Source organism: Chroicocephalus ridibundus, chromosome 5 (genome assembly GCF_963924245.1).
Source record: "Chroicocephalus ridibundus chromosome 5, bChrRid1.1, whole genome shotgun sequence".
NCBI lineage: Eukaryota > Metazoa > Chordata > Aves > Charadriiformes > Laridae > Chroicocephalus > Chroicocephalus ridibundus.
Window position 1 is genome coordinate 41,463,815 of NC_086288.1, and position 16,023 is coordinate 41,479,837.

Sequence of the window (16,023 nt, forward strand, 5' to 3'; positions counted from 1 at the left end):
AGGAGAAGTTTTTTGCTTTATACACCAACTGCAGAGCAACAGGTAAACCCTGGGGAAGGCCCAGTCTTGCAATTGCTGTCACTTTCTAGTTCTGTAGTAGCGTAAATGGTCCAGAAACAGCTGCAGAACAAGAAAGAAGAAAAAAAATAACAGCACATGGCCACTACTCAGAATGATGACATCATTTACGGCAGGAGCTCTACAAATCTCATCACACTGAATGGATTTGGGTTTGGGTTTTTTTTTGCCTGAAACTGTTCTGTTAAACACACAAGTAACCATGCTGGCAAGCTTTTTTTGGCCAACTCTTGGCACAGACATCACAGAGTATTTCTACAAAGAGCAGAGGGTACTAAAAGGTGTTGAAAATAACTAATAAGATAAGACTTCCCATACAACAAGCAACTCTATTCTGTTGCAGATTAAGAACTAGCAGATTTTGGAGATGGCTTTCACCTGAAGCATTTGTCTGAGCAACTGCTGGAGTCATCTGTAGGAAAGGGCCTGTCTAAAAGAAAACCTGTTTTACCACAGTATTCTATAGTACAATTGTTTCTTATTAACATATTAACTCACTTCCTCCTACAACACTTCAGAATCAGATTCATTGAACATTTTTGTAATATACTGTTAATCTACAATAAAAATTTTACTTTTCTTAAGTTCTGTATTAACTTCAGCTGTACAGTCTCTCGTCACTTACTAAGTCATGTTTAATAATGTATAATAAAGGAAAACCTAAAATCAAATGTAATTCTTCTATCAGCACAACTGTTAGTAATTCCAAAGATCTTGAACTGTACGTGAATGATGTCATTCCAGGTATGGAACAGCAGCAGCTTTCAAGAACTTCAGTATGTAAAGGTCCAGATCCACTTTCCACTGGGAAAAAAAGTGTAATTACATAATATGGATTTCAAACTCTAAAATAGGCTCTGTTAGTTGTTTCCCCTCAAAGTCCTGTATACAAAAAGCATAACACAGTTACAAATCTTAATGAAGTAATTTTTAAATTATTTTTAAGCTTTTTCTGAGCAGCAAGTCCATTGAACAACCAACTTCATAAAAGCAGAGCAAAGCTTTCATTTGTGATTATTAGTGTTTTCTTGTAACACCTAAAAATGGTTACAAGAAAAGGCACAGCTACCACCAGTAACTGTAATTTTAAAAAAAACGAATTTCAGGTCAGCCTATACATCCTAAAAGCGGAGATGGAGTGTCGCTGTGTTTCCAATCACTATTTCCGAGGACGAAGACATCAGTGATCTGTCTTTGCCCAGGGCAAGTGGCATCCAAGCCTAAGGTAAAGGAAAAAAACCACAGCACTTTAAGCGAGGAAGAAAAACGTTGATGATCAGTGAGACCTCCACTGCCCTCGCTTCAGAGGTCAGATTCCTCCTGGCCGCTTCTGGCAGACGTCAAGTCAGAATTCAGGACTGAACGCCCCGTAAATGTGGTTGAGCTCAATGTGGAAGTCAGAAGAATTAGCAGAGACATAGCAGAGCACTAATCAGCAGCTAGTACAGCAGAAATACAGTTCCTGTTTACAAAGGATAATACAGTAAGGGGAGCTCAAATGAGTTGTCCTTTTTAGAGGCGAAACGAAGTTTATTACTTTGGCCATGCAAGTAGCTCTTCATGGACAGCTTCAGCTCAATACACCTGAATAAACCATTTCTTATGAACAAAACTCACCTCACATAATGATCATCTAGTATATTTGGTTCTCCCCCAAATGTAAAGATACTGCCTTAATCAATGACAGAGAGCGGCACAGGATAAGCATTACTAGAAGCCAGATAATACGGCATTAGGAAGAAAGGTATCATGATGCTAATAGAAACAAAGATTTTACAGAAAACTTAGTAAACAGCTTTGCAAAACCGTGTAGTAAATCGACCTCGCTAATCCAATTTTTACTGACCAACTGAATACAGCTTCACTGCCTAGAAGAAAGCTGAGCATGACCTTCACTCTGGTGCTCTGCAAATTATGGTTAACTAGAAAACTACGGTTGCTCTCTGTTCTATATGCCTCCCAACAACAGAACTACAAGAACCTGCAGGGAATGGATGCAGTTCAGTCTACGGCTGGCAGAGCCCTCTCCCCATCAAAAATCATATATGCACACACTAAACGGCATCTATACAAAACACATGCAATGACTATATTGTTTCTTTTCCCTAGGGTTGCAGGAAGTTTTCAGTAGAAAATCTACCAACTACCTGAAAGAAATAGGATAAAAAGTCAGACTGACAGCAGCAGGAAGTAAACACTGGAATCTAGAGCTTTTAACACGTCTTCAACATCTGGGTGGAGATCTGTTTACAACACAGGCTCCAACATATAGGTGCAACATGTACTTTTAGTGCATTAGCATGAGAAGCCCAGAGCTGGGAGATCTGCAGATTAGAATCCGCAAAAACAAACTGCTTCACTAACATGCTTCAGCAACACCATATAATCCACTCGCAGTTAGCCCTAAACAAATTGCTCAAAATAACGCAGCAATTGCAAACCCGTTAACACACTACGCGTGCAAGGCCACCTCAACAGTGTCAGCCATCAGCCTGGGGAACGGTAACACCCACGCAGCTCCGTTTGCTCAGACAGTTTTAGTTCAGCGGCCTCTGTCCCCACACTCCCACTGACATTGTCCTAATGTGCGTATAACGATACCAAGGAAGATTTGGTGGGTTTCACTTGTATGTTGTTTCCACACGTTTGACATCATCATACCCAAACTGGCAATTTGTTACCGAAGTGGCCAAAGCAATTTTAGTTTTAACAACTATGACAGAAAGATTCGTTTTTATTTCAGAATATGAGGCTATAACAGTGAAATACATGAAGAAAAAAAGGAGGAAAAAAAAAGTAGAATTGTATCTGATGTATTTCAAAAAGAGTGAAAAAAACCATGACTGTAGGTTTCAATGTCGTATTTTGTTCTATGAAATGAACGTGTCCCAGGATCTTAACAGGTATGAGCTGTTAATATGAAAAATAAAAGCATAAAATACTAAAACAGTTGTGGTCATAGTGATCTAAAGATATCTGGCAAGGTACAGTTAATATTTGTTACTAACTCAGTAGACGTATCTACAGCAAAAAGAAGCCTTTGGCACTGACATTGAACATAGTCTGTGGGTGAAAATAAAATGTAATCTGGGGCTTCAGCAGAGTTCTTAAAGAGCCAACGCTCCTTAAAGACTTCTATCCACCACTATATTTGCCCTTTCTTTTCAAACGCCGAATTAAGTGGGTGTACCTGGTTTTGGAAAGTTCAGTTTTCATCAGCTTTACTTAAATGAACTACAGTATGCTTAAAAAATAAAATAAAACAAACAAACAAAAACCAACACTGTCACACAGTTGCAACAATTTATGTTTCAGTTTCATGCAATGCAACCTCTCACACTATGAAACACATCAAAGGAGGAAAATTTATCTAACAGCAATAGATAGTCATTACAATGTATGTTAACTGCAGATAATAATGTAATAAAGAGTCTTTGAAGGTTGGGGTTTAGATATCCACTTCCTATCCAATTTCACTGAACTCAATATTGAAATCCTTTCCATCTTTAAAAATCACGCCTTACGTCCCCAGACAGCTCAGGATATATGGATTTGGACAGGTAACAGCAATGCCAGCTATTAACTTTGTGTCTACACAGGCAACTCCCCGCCCCTAAAACTATACAGATACTAACCAAATACTACCAATACAATAATATGCCTTAGGATAGACTGCCCTCAGGAGGCCAAAATGAAATCTCTTCATAGGATACCACACACTAACTCAGCACACACTAACTCAGGACACTTTACATGCATCTGTTACCATAAAAGAAAGTCTGCAAAAGAAAGTCTGCGCCTTGCAACAGCTCCTATGTAGAGCTGCAATATTAAAAAAAAACCTCAATGACATTTTGTGCGTCCTGCTAGAAACTTCTACTGATGATAACGAATTGCAATACATGCCTCAAAAGTAGGAAAAGACTAACATAGTGAGTTCACCACAGCCACTTCTGAGTTACAAACACAATTCTTAAGAGATAAGCAGGAGAAGCAAGGCTCCAATGGTACTTAAAAGATTATAGGCAGGTTTTAAGCAATACAGTAGGCGAAGAAACATCAGATGAATAAGAGCACATGCTCTCACTTCCATTAGGAATGGAATCACAGAAACTTTGTATGTCTAGTAAGAGACTGGACTGAAGTTTTCAAAATTCAGTTGAGAAATCATGGTAAGCCAGCCAAGCACGCAGTCCTACTCAAGAACACCTGCATGCAAAAAACCCCAAAACATTTCTGTATAGCTCAGCATAAATGCTAGCAGCACAAGACATAAAACCCGAATGTCTGTCTTTAATCAAGGGCAGTGACATAACAAGCATAGCAGAAATATGACAGAAGCAAGACAAATAAGCAAGATAATGATACAAAACACATAGGAAAGCCATCAAACTGAATATCAATATATTCACTCATCAAATCAAATATGGATTGAATTTCTCAGCCTAATAAGGCAAACTCTGCTGTTAGACAATATGATTACCCACATAATTAAGATGATGGCAGTAGCTAGGACATCCAAGGACTATAAGGCCAGCAATGTAACTGTAATGAAACACAGCAATTATCAGCAAGTTGGATAAACGTCACACTGAAGAGGCCAAGATCACTTTTTTAATATATTTTTTCATGCAGACAGTCAGGGCTACTCAACTCTGGCTGTGGTCCCTGGGAGCATAAAAGGTCTGAGTCAAAATGCTATTTTCAAAGACTGGCTTTGTGATGGTAACTTTTATTTCCGGGAGAATATTGACCAAGTTTATTAATAAAGACAACAGTCCACTATTGCACAGTTCCATAAAAAAGAAGTAACACAAAATAAGGAAATACGCTAAAATGAAACCCAAAAGACAAGTAAAAAAAAAATAAATTAAAATGCAATGCTTGATGACAACACTCAGATTGTATGCACTGAACTTCAGTATGATGACTTTGAATACGCATGCCAAAATAAACTTTTTTGGGAAGAGGGGGAAGCTAGCATGGAGTAAGAGCTACTAGAATTTAAAAGTCAACCTTTGTAAAAACAGCAGTCTAGCTCTAGCAGTCAAATGGAATCTGTCACCGAACGTAAAATCAGATCAGAGTGTAAAGGAACAATTTACAAAGTGCATACAAACCGAACACCACCTTAGGAACAGGTACCGTGCCTGAATAAGACAAGCAGATGATCAAAATAAAAAGCAAACTGCTCAGGGAAGGCAAGGCCACAGAGAAAATAAAATCCCCAAACTCTGAACAAACCCCTAAATCAGTTTTTGGTACCATGCAGGAACTCGAGCAGAACCTCCACAGGCAACTCACTGAAGGTGTTACCCCTCAGAGCAGAAGATTAGAAGAGGTTACAGAGGAAAGAGTGATAAATGGCTGGGGCTGGGGGCTCTCAACTCCTTAATTCTAAAGGAAGTAAGTAACTGCAGTGTGAAACTTCTGGGTTAAAACTGCCTCATTGGCAAATGACTGGAAGCTAGGAAAAGTGACAGCAAGCTTTGGGGAATTCTGTGGGTGGAAGAATCACTTGTTTTTTAAGAAGAGATTCCAGAGGGACCCAGGGAACTATAGACTAATTATATTTTTCTGTACATAGCAAATTGGCAGAAATTGTTCTAAAACTATGAAAACAACTGGATAAACATACTGAGGAAAGTCAGAGTTGCTTTTGCAAAGGAAGGGCATGTTTGATAAACATTTTAAGAGTTTTTCTAAAGACTAAAAAAAGATGAGAGTAAGGAGATCTAATACAGCATGCTTGAAATTCTAAAAGGCATCTGACACATCCCCTTGCCAAAAACCATTAAAGATGCTATGCTGCCAAGAGAAGAAGTTGTCACATCATTAATTTGTTCAAGATAGAAGAGAAAGGTTATGAATCAGCAGTCATTCTTTGCTAAGGACATAGATCGCCAACAGAACACCACAGGCACCCATGCTGGGGCTAGCAAAGTACAACCTACTCATAAGGGTCTGAGACAGCAATTTCTGAAGCCCACAGTATATTCCAGTAACACTAAGTTACTCAAAGTAATAAAGGAATTATATAAAAAATTGCACAACCATTTCACTGAGGAAACAGGTGTCAAAATCAGCAGATTAAATTCAGTGTAGATAAATGAGAACAATTCACACTGGGGAAAATACAAAAAGTCAGTCCTAAACACATATATAAGGAAATGGGCTCGAAGTTGACCATTAATTATTTATGACTGAATTGTTGTTCTTATATAGATGAAGAGGTAAGTGTAAAGGTTAGGAAAAGGCAAAACAAGCAGACATTATTTTTGGAAGCAATATAAAACAAAACATCCCATTCTTATTATTTTTTAGATCAATCCACAGCAAATACTGTAAGTGGTTCCACCTGCTTCTCCCTCCTTGAGGAACTGGAAAAGTAAAGGACAACAAAGATGATGTAAGGTACAAAAGCGCTTTCCAGCAACAAGCAACTAGAAGAAATATGACTCTTCAGTTTGAAACAGAAACAACTGAGGCAGGCAGGAAAAAATAGAAATCTACAAATTCAAGAGGGACACAGAGAGAGCACAAGAGGGTGTTCTAATGTCTCACCAAATGTGCAGGCCTCAACCAGAGCTATCAAATGGCAGATTCAAACATATCAAATTGCTGGAGGTACAAGAGTCTTCTAAGGAGACATCACCACACACTTAACCTACCCTCTGCATTCACTACTTCCACTGTCTGGGACATCACATCCGGCCAGGCAGAACCCTACTCTGACAAACAGGTATTGCTCCTTAGAGTAGATATACAGAGTAAACACTGAAACAAATTACTGTTTTTAACTAGCTTTCAGTTCTAATTTACCGGTTTGAAGAAAAGGGAAAAAAAGGTCTTTTAAAAATATGACTTTAAGGCAACCAGCACTTCACTCTAGTCCTATAGCAACAGCAGTACTGAAAACACAGTTTGTATTGCAACGTTCACAAAAATTACTTAGTGGCATACCAAGCTTCTTCTGAGGGTGTTATTCCAGGTTTTAAACACAAATATAAACTAGAAATGCCATTGCTAATAACTTATTTAACAGTTCCCTTACCCCAAAAAACAAGGCATAATAATAATTAGGGTCAGAACTCACTAAGAGGAATTTATTTTTAGTCTCTTAATTTTGGCTTCTGGTCAAGATATGTCAGACAGGCTTTGCCTGTAAAATACTAAGGAAAGGTATGGGCAGCAGCCAAGTTACTGACGTACTACTACTTGACTAGTAAAAATGAGAGTACCAGCTGTCCTTCCTCACCTTCAGTGCCCTCGGAAAAAATTCATCTATTCTCTGGCCAATTCCTCCTATCAAAGAGAAACGTAATTAGCAATTATATTTTTGGTGTGAAGACACATATGACACATAACTTTTCACAGCAAACAACACCACGTATCTACAAAGAGATAACAGTAAGATAAGGACTCCTGAAAGGACTACCTTTAGTGATAATTATATTCCAAAGTGAGTAACACAGCCAACTATAAAACCCCCTGAATATACAACCATTCCTTGTATTATTTCTCAATACATACCTGCGAGAAGCTTGAACACGCACTGTTCTCTGGAACAAAGACAAAATTTCTCAGCTGCACAAATGAAGAAAATCTCAGACTTTAAAGACTCAAAGTTATCATCAGTGAGATCTCTTTCTGTTCTTCAGTTTCTGCCAAGACGGGAAGTAATTTCAAAAGTTGAGTCAACATCTGGATCATGATGCAATGAACACTGGAGCTGAGAAGTGAAGGTCCTAAACCACATTGATAGTTTTCTTCACAGATGATAAAAACATCAATTACCAAAAATTACTTGATCTCGATAGAAAAGCCCGAGGTCAAATTTTTGGTAATTTTTCAGCAAGAGAGGAACACTCAGGATCATTTACAGCTGAATAATTACTCTGCTTCAAAAGCTGCTTTGAATAAAATAAATGGCTATTTTATTGACTATACATACATGTTAAAGAGCATCAACATAAGCGTTGAACTGAGTGTTTAAGAAGATATAGAGGAAAACACCCTGACTTCACGCTCTGGATGTGATAAGTGTTTTCTAAACATCTACTGAGTCAGTGAAAGTCTTTTATGCGGCAAGGTCTGCAACTGTACTGTTCACCAGTGTATGTGCAGCTCCAACTCAGAATATTACAGAATTAGCAACTCCAATGACCAACCAACAGTCCTTCAATGTATACACGCAAGGGCTACTGCATTAAATGAGTGCTGTACATACATTCAAGGATGGAACTGAGCAGGTTTTGTCTTTATGAAAAACACATCGCATGTAATTAAATCTCCTAAAGGCAATTCAGGTATGCTGCAGATTTAGAAGCTCCTAGCTTTGTAGTCTTAGCTACAAACAAACAAAAACCAAAGAAAATTCCTTGGCACTTTGTAGGGACTAACTGATAAGAATAAAAAATTATGCAGTTTGCAATCTTTGCCCTACATGAAAAACTTGATGCAATCTTACTTGCCAACCAATAAACACACCTCCACACTTTATTAACCTTTGTGTAACATTATAATTCAAATAAAATCTCCACTCTATCCCAAATTGGAAAACATGATTTTATAAAAATATAGTGCTTTAAAAATTTATCAGCATGTTATTTAAAACTATACCAAAACCAGATCTTTTTCAAATTGTTACATACACAGACTTCATAATATCAAATGGACTCTTTTGGGTAGCTAAATGTACATGCTGGACTTTACCACTGATGAATTTGTCCTCTGACTAAACAGTATCAAGTCAATTTCATACATCAATCTTCAACTAACCTCCACCCACGCCCTTTAATTAGTATATATTTATATATTACCATCATGACATTTAAGTGGGTACTTATTCAAGGTAGTATTTAAGTCAGAAGCTGCAAGCCTCCATCTACAACTAGAGTACTCCCTGTAACATAAGGGGACTCTAGAAGAAAGACAACAGCTTGTGCAACTTCACGAGGCTCTCCAAATCTTCCAAGGAGAATTGCTTTCTTCAACCGATCTTCTTCCAAATGAGCAGTCATCTCTGTGTGAATAAAGCCTAAGAGAGGAGAGAGATTTGAAGAGTTACCTAACCTTCAACTAAATTTCTCTAGCGGATTTTCCCTAGAATCCTCCAAAGTGAAATCTACTACCAGGATTCAGCACCAGCTACCATTCTTCAAAGTCTCAGAATTTAGTCCACATCATTTTATAGCTGAGACCTAACCATTTTTTTACCTAACCAATAAAACGTCTTCCAGTTTTGGAAGCATCGATGTAATAATAAAAAAGCAAAGATCTATGGAAGTCCATTAAAAAAAAGGTAACTAAAATTGGGTCCCAAAAGCATATTTAATATAACTTTCCTGAAAGACAAAATACAGTCATTTCACCAAAACATTCTCAATAAAAACAAGAGTAAGAAATCTCTGTCAAGAAACCCCTACAGCTTGCAAGTGTTTCCATTATATTTCAGAAATTATGCCAGCACTTGCATAATTTCTATTACAGCACTCATCTGAAGGATATTTCTTGACATTTTTGAAGGACATTTCTTTACAGTTATCTGTTTTCTGAGGTTCAGTTTTCCCACTGCTGCACTTCTCTTCACATAAGCTGCAGCTTCATAAAGAGCCGATCATCTCTGCTTTCTAGCTGTCACCAAGAAGAGAAAGTCTCAGTTTTGCTTTCTACTGTACAACTCTGCCCCTTTACGATGGCTCTGGACCCTTCAGTGAGCTGCTCAACTCACTAAATGATAAAAAGTATTTTTCCTGCCTAGTTCACAAACTGGTTCATGTAGAGGTCTGAGAAGCATTAGAGCTAGCACAAGGTGAGCAGCAGAGTACACAGTTATGAGTGGAAAAAGTCAGAAAAGACATAAGGATTTTTCCTTAAAGGGTGATGGTTTGCTTGGGCCAGATCATCTTGTGAAATCACAGCCTTGTCCTCACAGAACTCCTTCCAGACTCTCTCCTTTTACTACAGGGATAGACAGGCATGCTTTCATGCCAGCTTGTCGTGGTCTTTCGTGTTTCTCTAATAACAAATAAGCATTCTCTAGCAGGAGACGAGGGTAGCTGTCTATATAATTAGTTCTTCCATCTGCAAGGACAGCAGGTTTTGAAGGAGGAGCAAAGAAAAAAAAATATATATTTATTATGTAATAATGGATAAAGTGTAAGACACACTCTGCCAAATTTCTCAGTGTTCCCTTATAAAGACTGAAGGTTTTGTAAAAGAACATATTATACTTTTAACTGAAAAAAAAAGAGATTAAAAACATTTACTTACAAAAGTTGAAGAAAATAATAGCACTTTGTACTTTCAGAGTACAGCAAATATCCATCAGTCTTGATGATCACGTATTGCAACACTCAAGGATGTAGGAACTTCCCAAAAACTAACCTGGAGCAACCACGTTGACTCGGATTTGCTTTTTTGCTACTTCTTTAGCAAGGGAGCGTGAAAATCCAACTAATCCTGCTTTGGTAGCACTGTATACACTTTGACCAGAGTTGCCTTTAATTCCTACAATGCTTCCTAAAATAAAGAAACATCAAAGAGAATAAAAGATTAAATGACTAATTTGAAACCTTGTACTAGCTTTATCATGTAAGTTTTAAATTTGGAATGGAAAATGAGATTACAAGAAAAGGAATTAAGTATATTACTAAATGTACTTTATAGCCTACTGTTGGGATAAGCAAATCCCTCAGTTATCTATGATTTTTGTGGAATCCATGTATCTATGTTGACCAACAGGCACGAGAAGAGTAAAATAAAGAGCTTTCAAAAAAAATACACTTGGAAAGGAGAAAAAAAAAAGAAAAAAAAGAAACCAACTGTACCTATTTGATTCTTAGTTAATAACTACCAGCTGGTAGATTTAGCTACTGAAAGAGCTGATAAAGAATGATGAAATTATTTTTTTTAATAAAATATACTCTGAGGTGTTTATTACCAAAACAAGCTGGTTTTACATTTAGAAGTTGCTGAAATTACACAAAAGAATAAGCATTCATAAAGAAATGCTGAACACAGAACGTGTAAATACAAAGAAAACAGTCAATTGTAACAAGTAACATTTCAACATGTTATACCTGTTAAACCTTTCTAGAAAAATATTAGAATCATAGAATTGTCTAGGTTGGAAATACATAGAATTCCACTGGATTAGACAAGAAACTTACCTATATTGACAATAGCACCTCCCTGTTGTTGAATCATGCTTTTTACAGCAGCTTTGCATGTCAACATTGTTCCCAAAAGGTTAGTGTGAATCTGAGCTATCATATCTTCAGTCTTGGTTCTCAGTAACAAACCATCCCTGATAAACAGACCAAAAAACCCAAAAGAACTCACTGAACAATACCAATGATCACATTTACTCATAATAAAACATGACTGATGAATGGAATATTAATGGGCATTTATATGGTTCTATACATTCTAGCCTTCAAAATGATGACATTGCATGGATGACACATAGAAGGAAAAAAGTTAGCTATGCTTCTGGCAACAAAGCCTCCTTTGCAGAGAGGCATCAAACACTGTTTTGGACCGTTTCAGGGGGAAGAAGTAGAAGAAAGAGGAGTAGAGGGGCAACTCAAACTCAGAATGCAGGAACTACAGCTATATCATCTGTTAGAATTTTACTTTCATCAGGAACAAAATATTGGTGAGCACTTAATACTGTTTTCAGATGTACTCATTAACAATACTCTTACTAAATGCAAAGGCCATTAGCACCTTACAAGAAGATGCAGTCATCCAGAACTACATACAGTCTTGTAATGAATAACTAACCTGTTGATCCCAGCTGCATTAACCAAGTAGTTGATAGGACCTAAATTCCTCTGCATCTCCTCAAAAGTATTTCGGACTTCTTGTTCGCTGGATACATCACAGCTAAATGCCAGGTGTCCTGCTGTATCAAAATAAAGGTACATCATGATAACAGTAAAAGATGGTACACCATTCATAAACCTTCTCCAGAATTTATCAAGTCAATTGCAAAACCAGATGTTGAACTAGTTGTAACTTGAGGAACCCATTTAATCTCCGAGAATTAAATAAGGACAATTTTCAAGTATTGCATTGATTAGTTCTGTGACAATTTCTTGTTTTGTATTTTGGCCTTTTGAAATCAGAAATTCAACTTGAGCAGACTGGTCTCAGCTCTGGCTTGGTCAGGAGCCAAGGATGACTCAATTCATAACACCCCCTTGGTGTGACTTTGAACAATTCTTTTCATCTTACCTATTCCATCCGCAAGATATGAATTGCAACATACTTAACTTTCCCAAACAATATCGCAAAATGAAAACTGTACTGATTCAGCTTTTCTGTCAAATTTCTCAGTCGTTACTTCCATTTTCATCTAGTTAAACAATGAGGTTTATTTAATGATTTACTACTTTTACAAGTTACCTAAGCATTGGACAGCGAAGAAAGCACTGCAAAGCAGCATACGTACCACCAAGATTATGTGCAGTGGTTTGGGCTACTTCCAGATTTCTAGCAATAATCGCGAGGCGGCAGCCTTTTTGTGCCAGTAATTCTGCAACAGCTTTTCCTATTCCTCGGGATCCTCCAAAAATGGCGCAAACCTTGCCCATCTTCAAAAACAATTCACAAATTGCAAACAAACTATGAATTTCAGGTCCAATATAGCAAAGAATAACCACTGTTCTTGTCAATATCACAGCCCTTACTAATCTGTAACATTTTGTTATACGGGATTATAGAATTAGTAAATTGTTAATTTTTTATTCACCAAAAAAAGAAATATTTGAACTAAATCAGACACCACTTCTACAAATGTAGAACTACTGTAGTAGAACTACAAATTCTGAACTAGTAAAAAAGTTATGCATATAATCTAGCATTTCAATTCTACTGTTATGATAACTCCTGTTCAGTTCTTGAAATATGCGATTTACGTATCTAAAGGCTGTAATGTATTGTCCAGCTCTTTATTCAAAGCCAACACAGTAGCTGTAATTATATTGTTCTTGCAAGCACTATTCTTGTACTGAAGTCATTTAGCCTCAAGGTCTCACTTCATCCTAAGTATCTGTGTTGGACAACCACATTGCAAACAATACAGAGCACGATTTGATACTATTGTATTCACACTAGTTTAATACTAAGTTACACTACATAATACTATGTTTTGCCACTAGCCTTAGGGGTTTTTGTTTCTGCTTTTGAAGGGAAAAAAAAAAGCTTTTTGAAACGTGAAACGATTGTGAAGTAGCTAGCTTAGATGTTTAGGAAGGAGTGTAAGAAGAAAGTACTTCTGTAGAATGATCTTTCATTCTGCAACCTCTAGAAACCAATCAGCTGTTCTGGGATTTCCTGAGGAGCCAGAGGCAGAATCCAAGCAATAGTAATGAACCTCTTTTCCATAAGTTTGAATAAATCCTTGCTGAACCCAATTAAACTTTGTCTCCATAACATCCTGAGGCAATACGTTTCATTATTTGTGGAAAAGTACTTCCTTTTGTTCTTAATTTGCTTTCTGATTAGGGAACACTATGCATTTCTCTTCGTTATCTTCCCCTCACCATTCATAACTTCAGAGGCTACTCTTCTGCATTTTACCCTCCTCCTAGATCCTCTTTCATGTCTACTTACTCACTCTTATACACATGCAAGCCGTTCTGTATCTCGCTAAAGACTGTCCAGGCTCTTAATCCTGACATCCTACCCTTTGCCTTACCTAGATCTATTATACTCCTTTCTGATGTGTGATAACCAGAATAACACATAGTGTTAAGCATACAAGGACATCATCAACCCATATAATAGCATAACGATTTTGGTCTTCTGCAACAGGGCCTGGAAAGGCAGCTCGTCCTTTTCTGTAACAGAAAGTAAACCCATATGCTTGAAATCAACCCATGTGTCTGCTTCCAGTAGCAAGTTTAAATCAGCTTCCTAGGAATAGGAAGAGGATTAAATATTTGCATGTCAGGTGGCGACCCTTTTGAAAGAACAGATACGAAAATGCGTCCTGATGAAGACAATTCCTTAGTGATAAAAAAAGACACTGCTGCCTCACCAGAAAGACTTTTCAGTAGTCTTCATTAGGTAGCTAGACTGCAAGAGATGAATCAAGAAGTCTTGAACCTCATTAACCGCAGTTCCTACTGTCTTAGCAGACTAAAGGCACAATCAATCAACCCAAGTTTTGATGACAGATTTGAATCAAAGTCTCAGTCTGCCTTCTCCGTCACAACTGGTCTCTTCTTATACAGAATTAGCCACAAAGACTCTAAGAAGTTCTTGCCCGCTTATTGCAGCAATGTTGCACTAGGATCTATTCCTCTATTTCCTCCTCCATATTTTGCTCTTACCAGCACTGAGCATACCTACTCTCTTGTTTTTATTTGAAACATGGAATAATATAGATTAGAAGGGACCTCTGGAAGTCATTTTGTCTTACTTCACCCCTAAGAAACGTCAAGTGAACCATCTTATACTGTTTATAAATGCTGTCAGATCTATATGTATGCTTTTTTCCAAATAATTCTGAGCATGCTTAGCTACACAAGACCCAAAAAGCTGCCTGTGAGGAGAGAGCTTCTTTAAAGTGTATTGCTATATCCTTCCTGTTCCCTATGAGAAAAATCTTGGTGATTCTACCATTCTCAGAAAGAACAGTGGAAGCCCCTTGGCCATTCACTGGGCATAAGCAGCAGATAAGGCCTACTTCCAACAGAGCAATATACAATTTGTGTTTTAGCACAAAAAATACATGCAGAGTCCTTGTGAGTTGTGACTTAGGACAAAAAAAAAAAAAACCTGCAGTGGGAAGAATAACCCTATAGTCCCTTGTCAACCAAAGGCAGGGAAAAACATGTATCTTTTTGAGCAACAGGCTCCTCTAGGCCGCCACACAGCACACGCAGGCGTCTGTACCACCTTTGCCCTCTACGGCCCTCCTCTTCCTTCACAACGAACCGTTCAATCCGTGACCACCAGGGCCTCAACGCACCGCTGTGAACCACCTCAGGGGGCACAGCTCCGCTGCGGGACACCTTTCAACAAATGCGGGTCGGGATACCCTGGCCGCGCCGGGCCATCCCCAGCAGCGGTGGGCCCTCAGCCCCCTCACCCGCGGCTCAGGCTGCCCCGCCAGCACCCCGTCCCCAGCCCCGACGCATCGAGGACAACCCGCGCTCCCTCCCCACCCCCCCGGCTTTTTTAGGGAGCGGGAGGGGAGATCCGGGCTCCCACCAACCTCCTCCGACCAGGGGCGACACTTCCACCCCCACCGACCGACGGAAGCCCCTCACGGCCCGAGGGGGACCGCCCTCCGTCCCCGCCCGCAACGGCCGCGCCGCGAGGGCCAACCGCCGCCAACCGCCTCCGCCCACAACCGCCCCGCCCGCCGCCAGGGGGCGGAGGGAAGGAGCCGCCGGCCGGCTCGGCGCTCACCCTGCCTCTCCTCCGCGGGGGCGGCGCGGAGCGATGGAGGGAGGGAAGGGGCCCCCCTACCACCCCGGCTCCCGGCCCGGCGGTCGGGCTCAAGGTGGAGCCCGCGGCGCGGAGAGCGGGGCGCGGCGGCGGCCGGGAGCCCGCCCGGCGCGGGGCACGCCGGGAGGTGCAGTCCCCGCGCGGCGGCGGCGGCGCCACGGTGGCAGGGCGGCCTCCCCTCACAGCCCTGCGCGGGCCGCGCGTCCCGCCCCCCTCCCTTCCTCGGGAAGGTGGTGCGCCACAGGAGACCGATGGAAAAACGGCTTTTATGTGGATTTCGGTTTACCCTCTGGCTTGCGAGCAGCTCTGCGTTCGTTTTCCTCACAGGGGCTCCCCCGTGGCAGGGTGGCTGGTGGCTCCACAGCGAGAGGGCGACGCACCAAGGCGCGGCCACTGCCAAGGCCCCCCGCAAGCAACGCAGAATGAGTCTTGGCTCTTCTGCTTTTATTTTATACTTCCAAGCTTTTAAAATGTGTT

General features: G+C 39.7%; 1 protein-coding gene across 5 annotated transcripts; it reads right to left on the reverse strand.

Annotated features, from left to right (window-relative positions):
- Positions 1–7,978: 7,978 nt before the first annotated feature.
- CBR4 (carbonyl reductase 4) lies at positions 7,979–15,638 on the reverse strand. Of its 5 annotated transcripts, XM_063335047.1 has the most exons (7): positions 15,311–15,436; positions 13,787–13,928; positions 12,539–12,680; positions 11,869–11,989; positions 11,253–11,389; positions 10,468–10,602; positions 7,979–9,118 (listed from the first exon to the last, which is right to left on the reverse strand). In XM_063335047.1, exons 3-7 carry the CDS (start codon positions 12,678–12,680, stop codon positions 8,940–8,942), a joined length of 714 nt encoding a protein of 237 aa, XP_063191117.1. In that variant the 5' UTR covers positions 13,787–13,928; positions 15,311–15,436; the 3' UTR covers positions 7,979–8,939. The 5 variants fall into 5 exon arrangements, with proteins under 5 accessions (XP_063191117.1, XP_063191118.1, XP_063191120.1 ...); XM_063335048.1 differs by lacking the exons at positions 13,787–13,928; positions 15,311–15,436 and adding an exon at positions 15,508–15,638; XM_063335050.1 differs by lacking the exon at positions 13,787–13,928 and having other exon boundaries at positions 11,869–11,986; positions 15,311–15,465.
- Between the last annotated feature and the right edge of the window lie 385 nt (positions 15,639–16,023).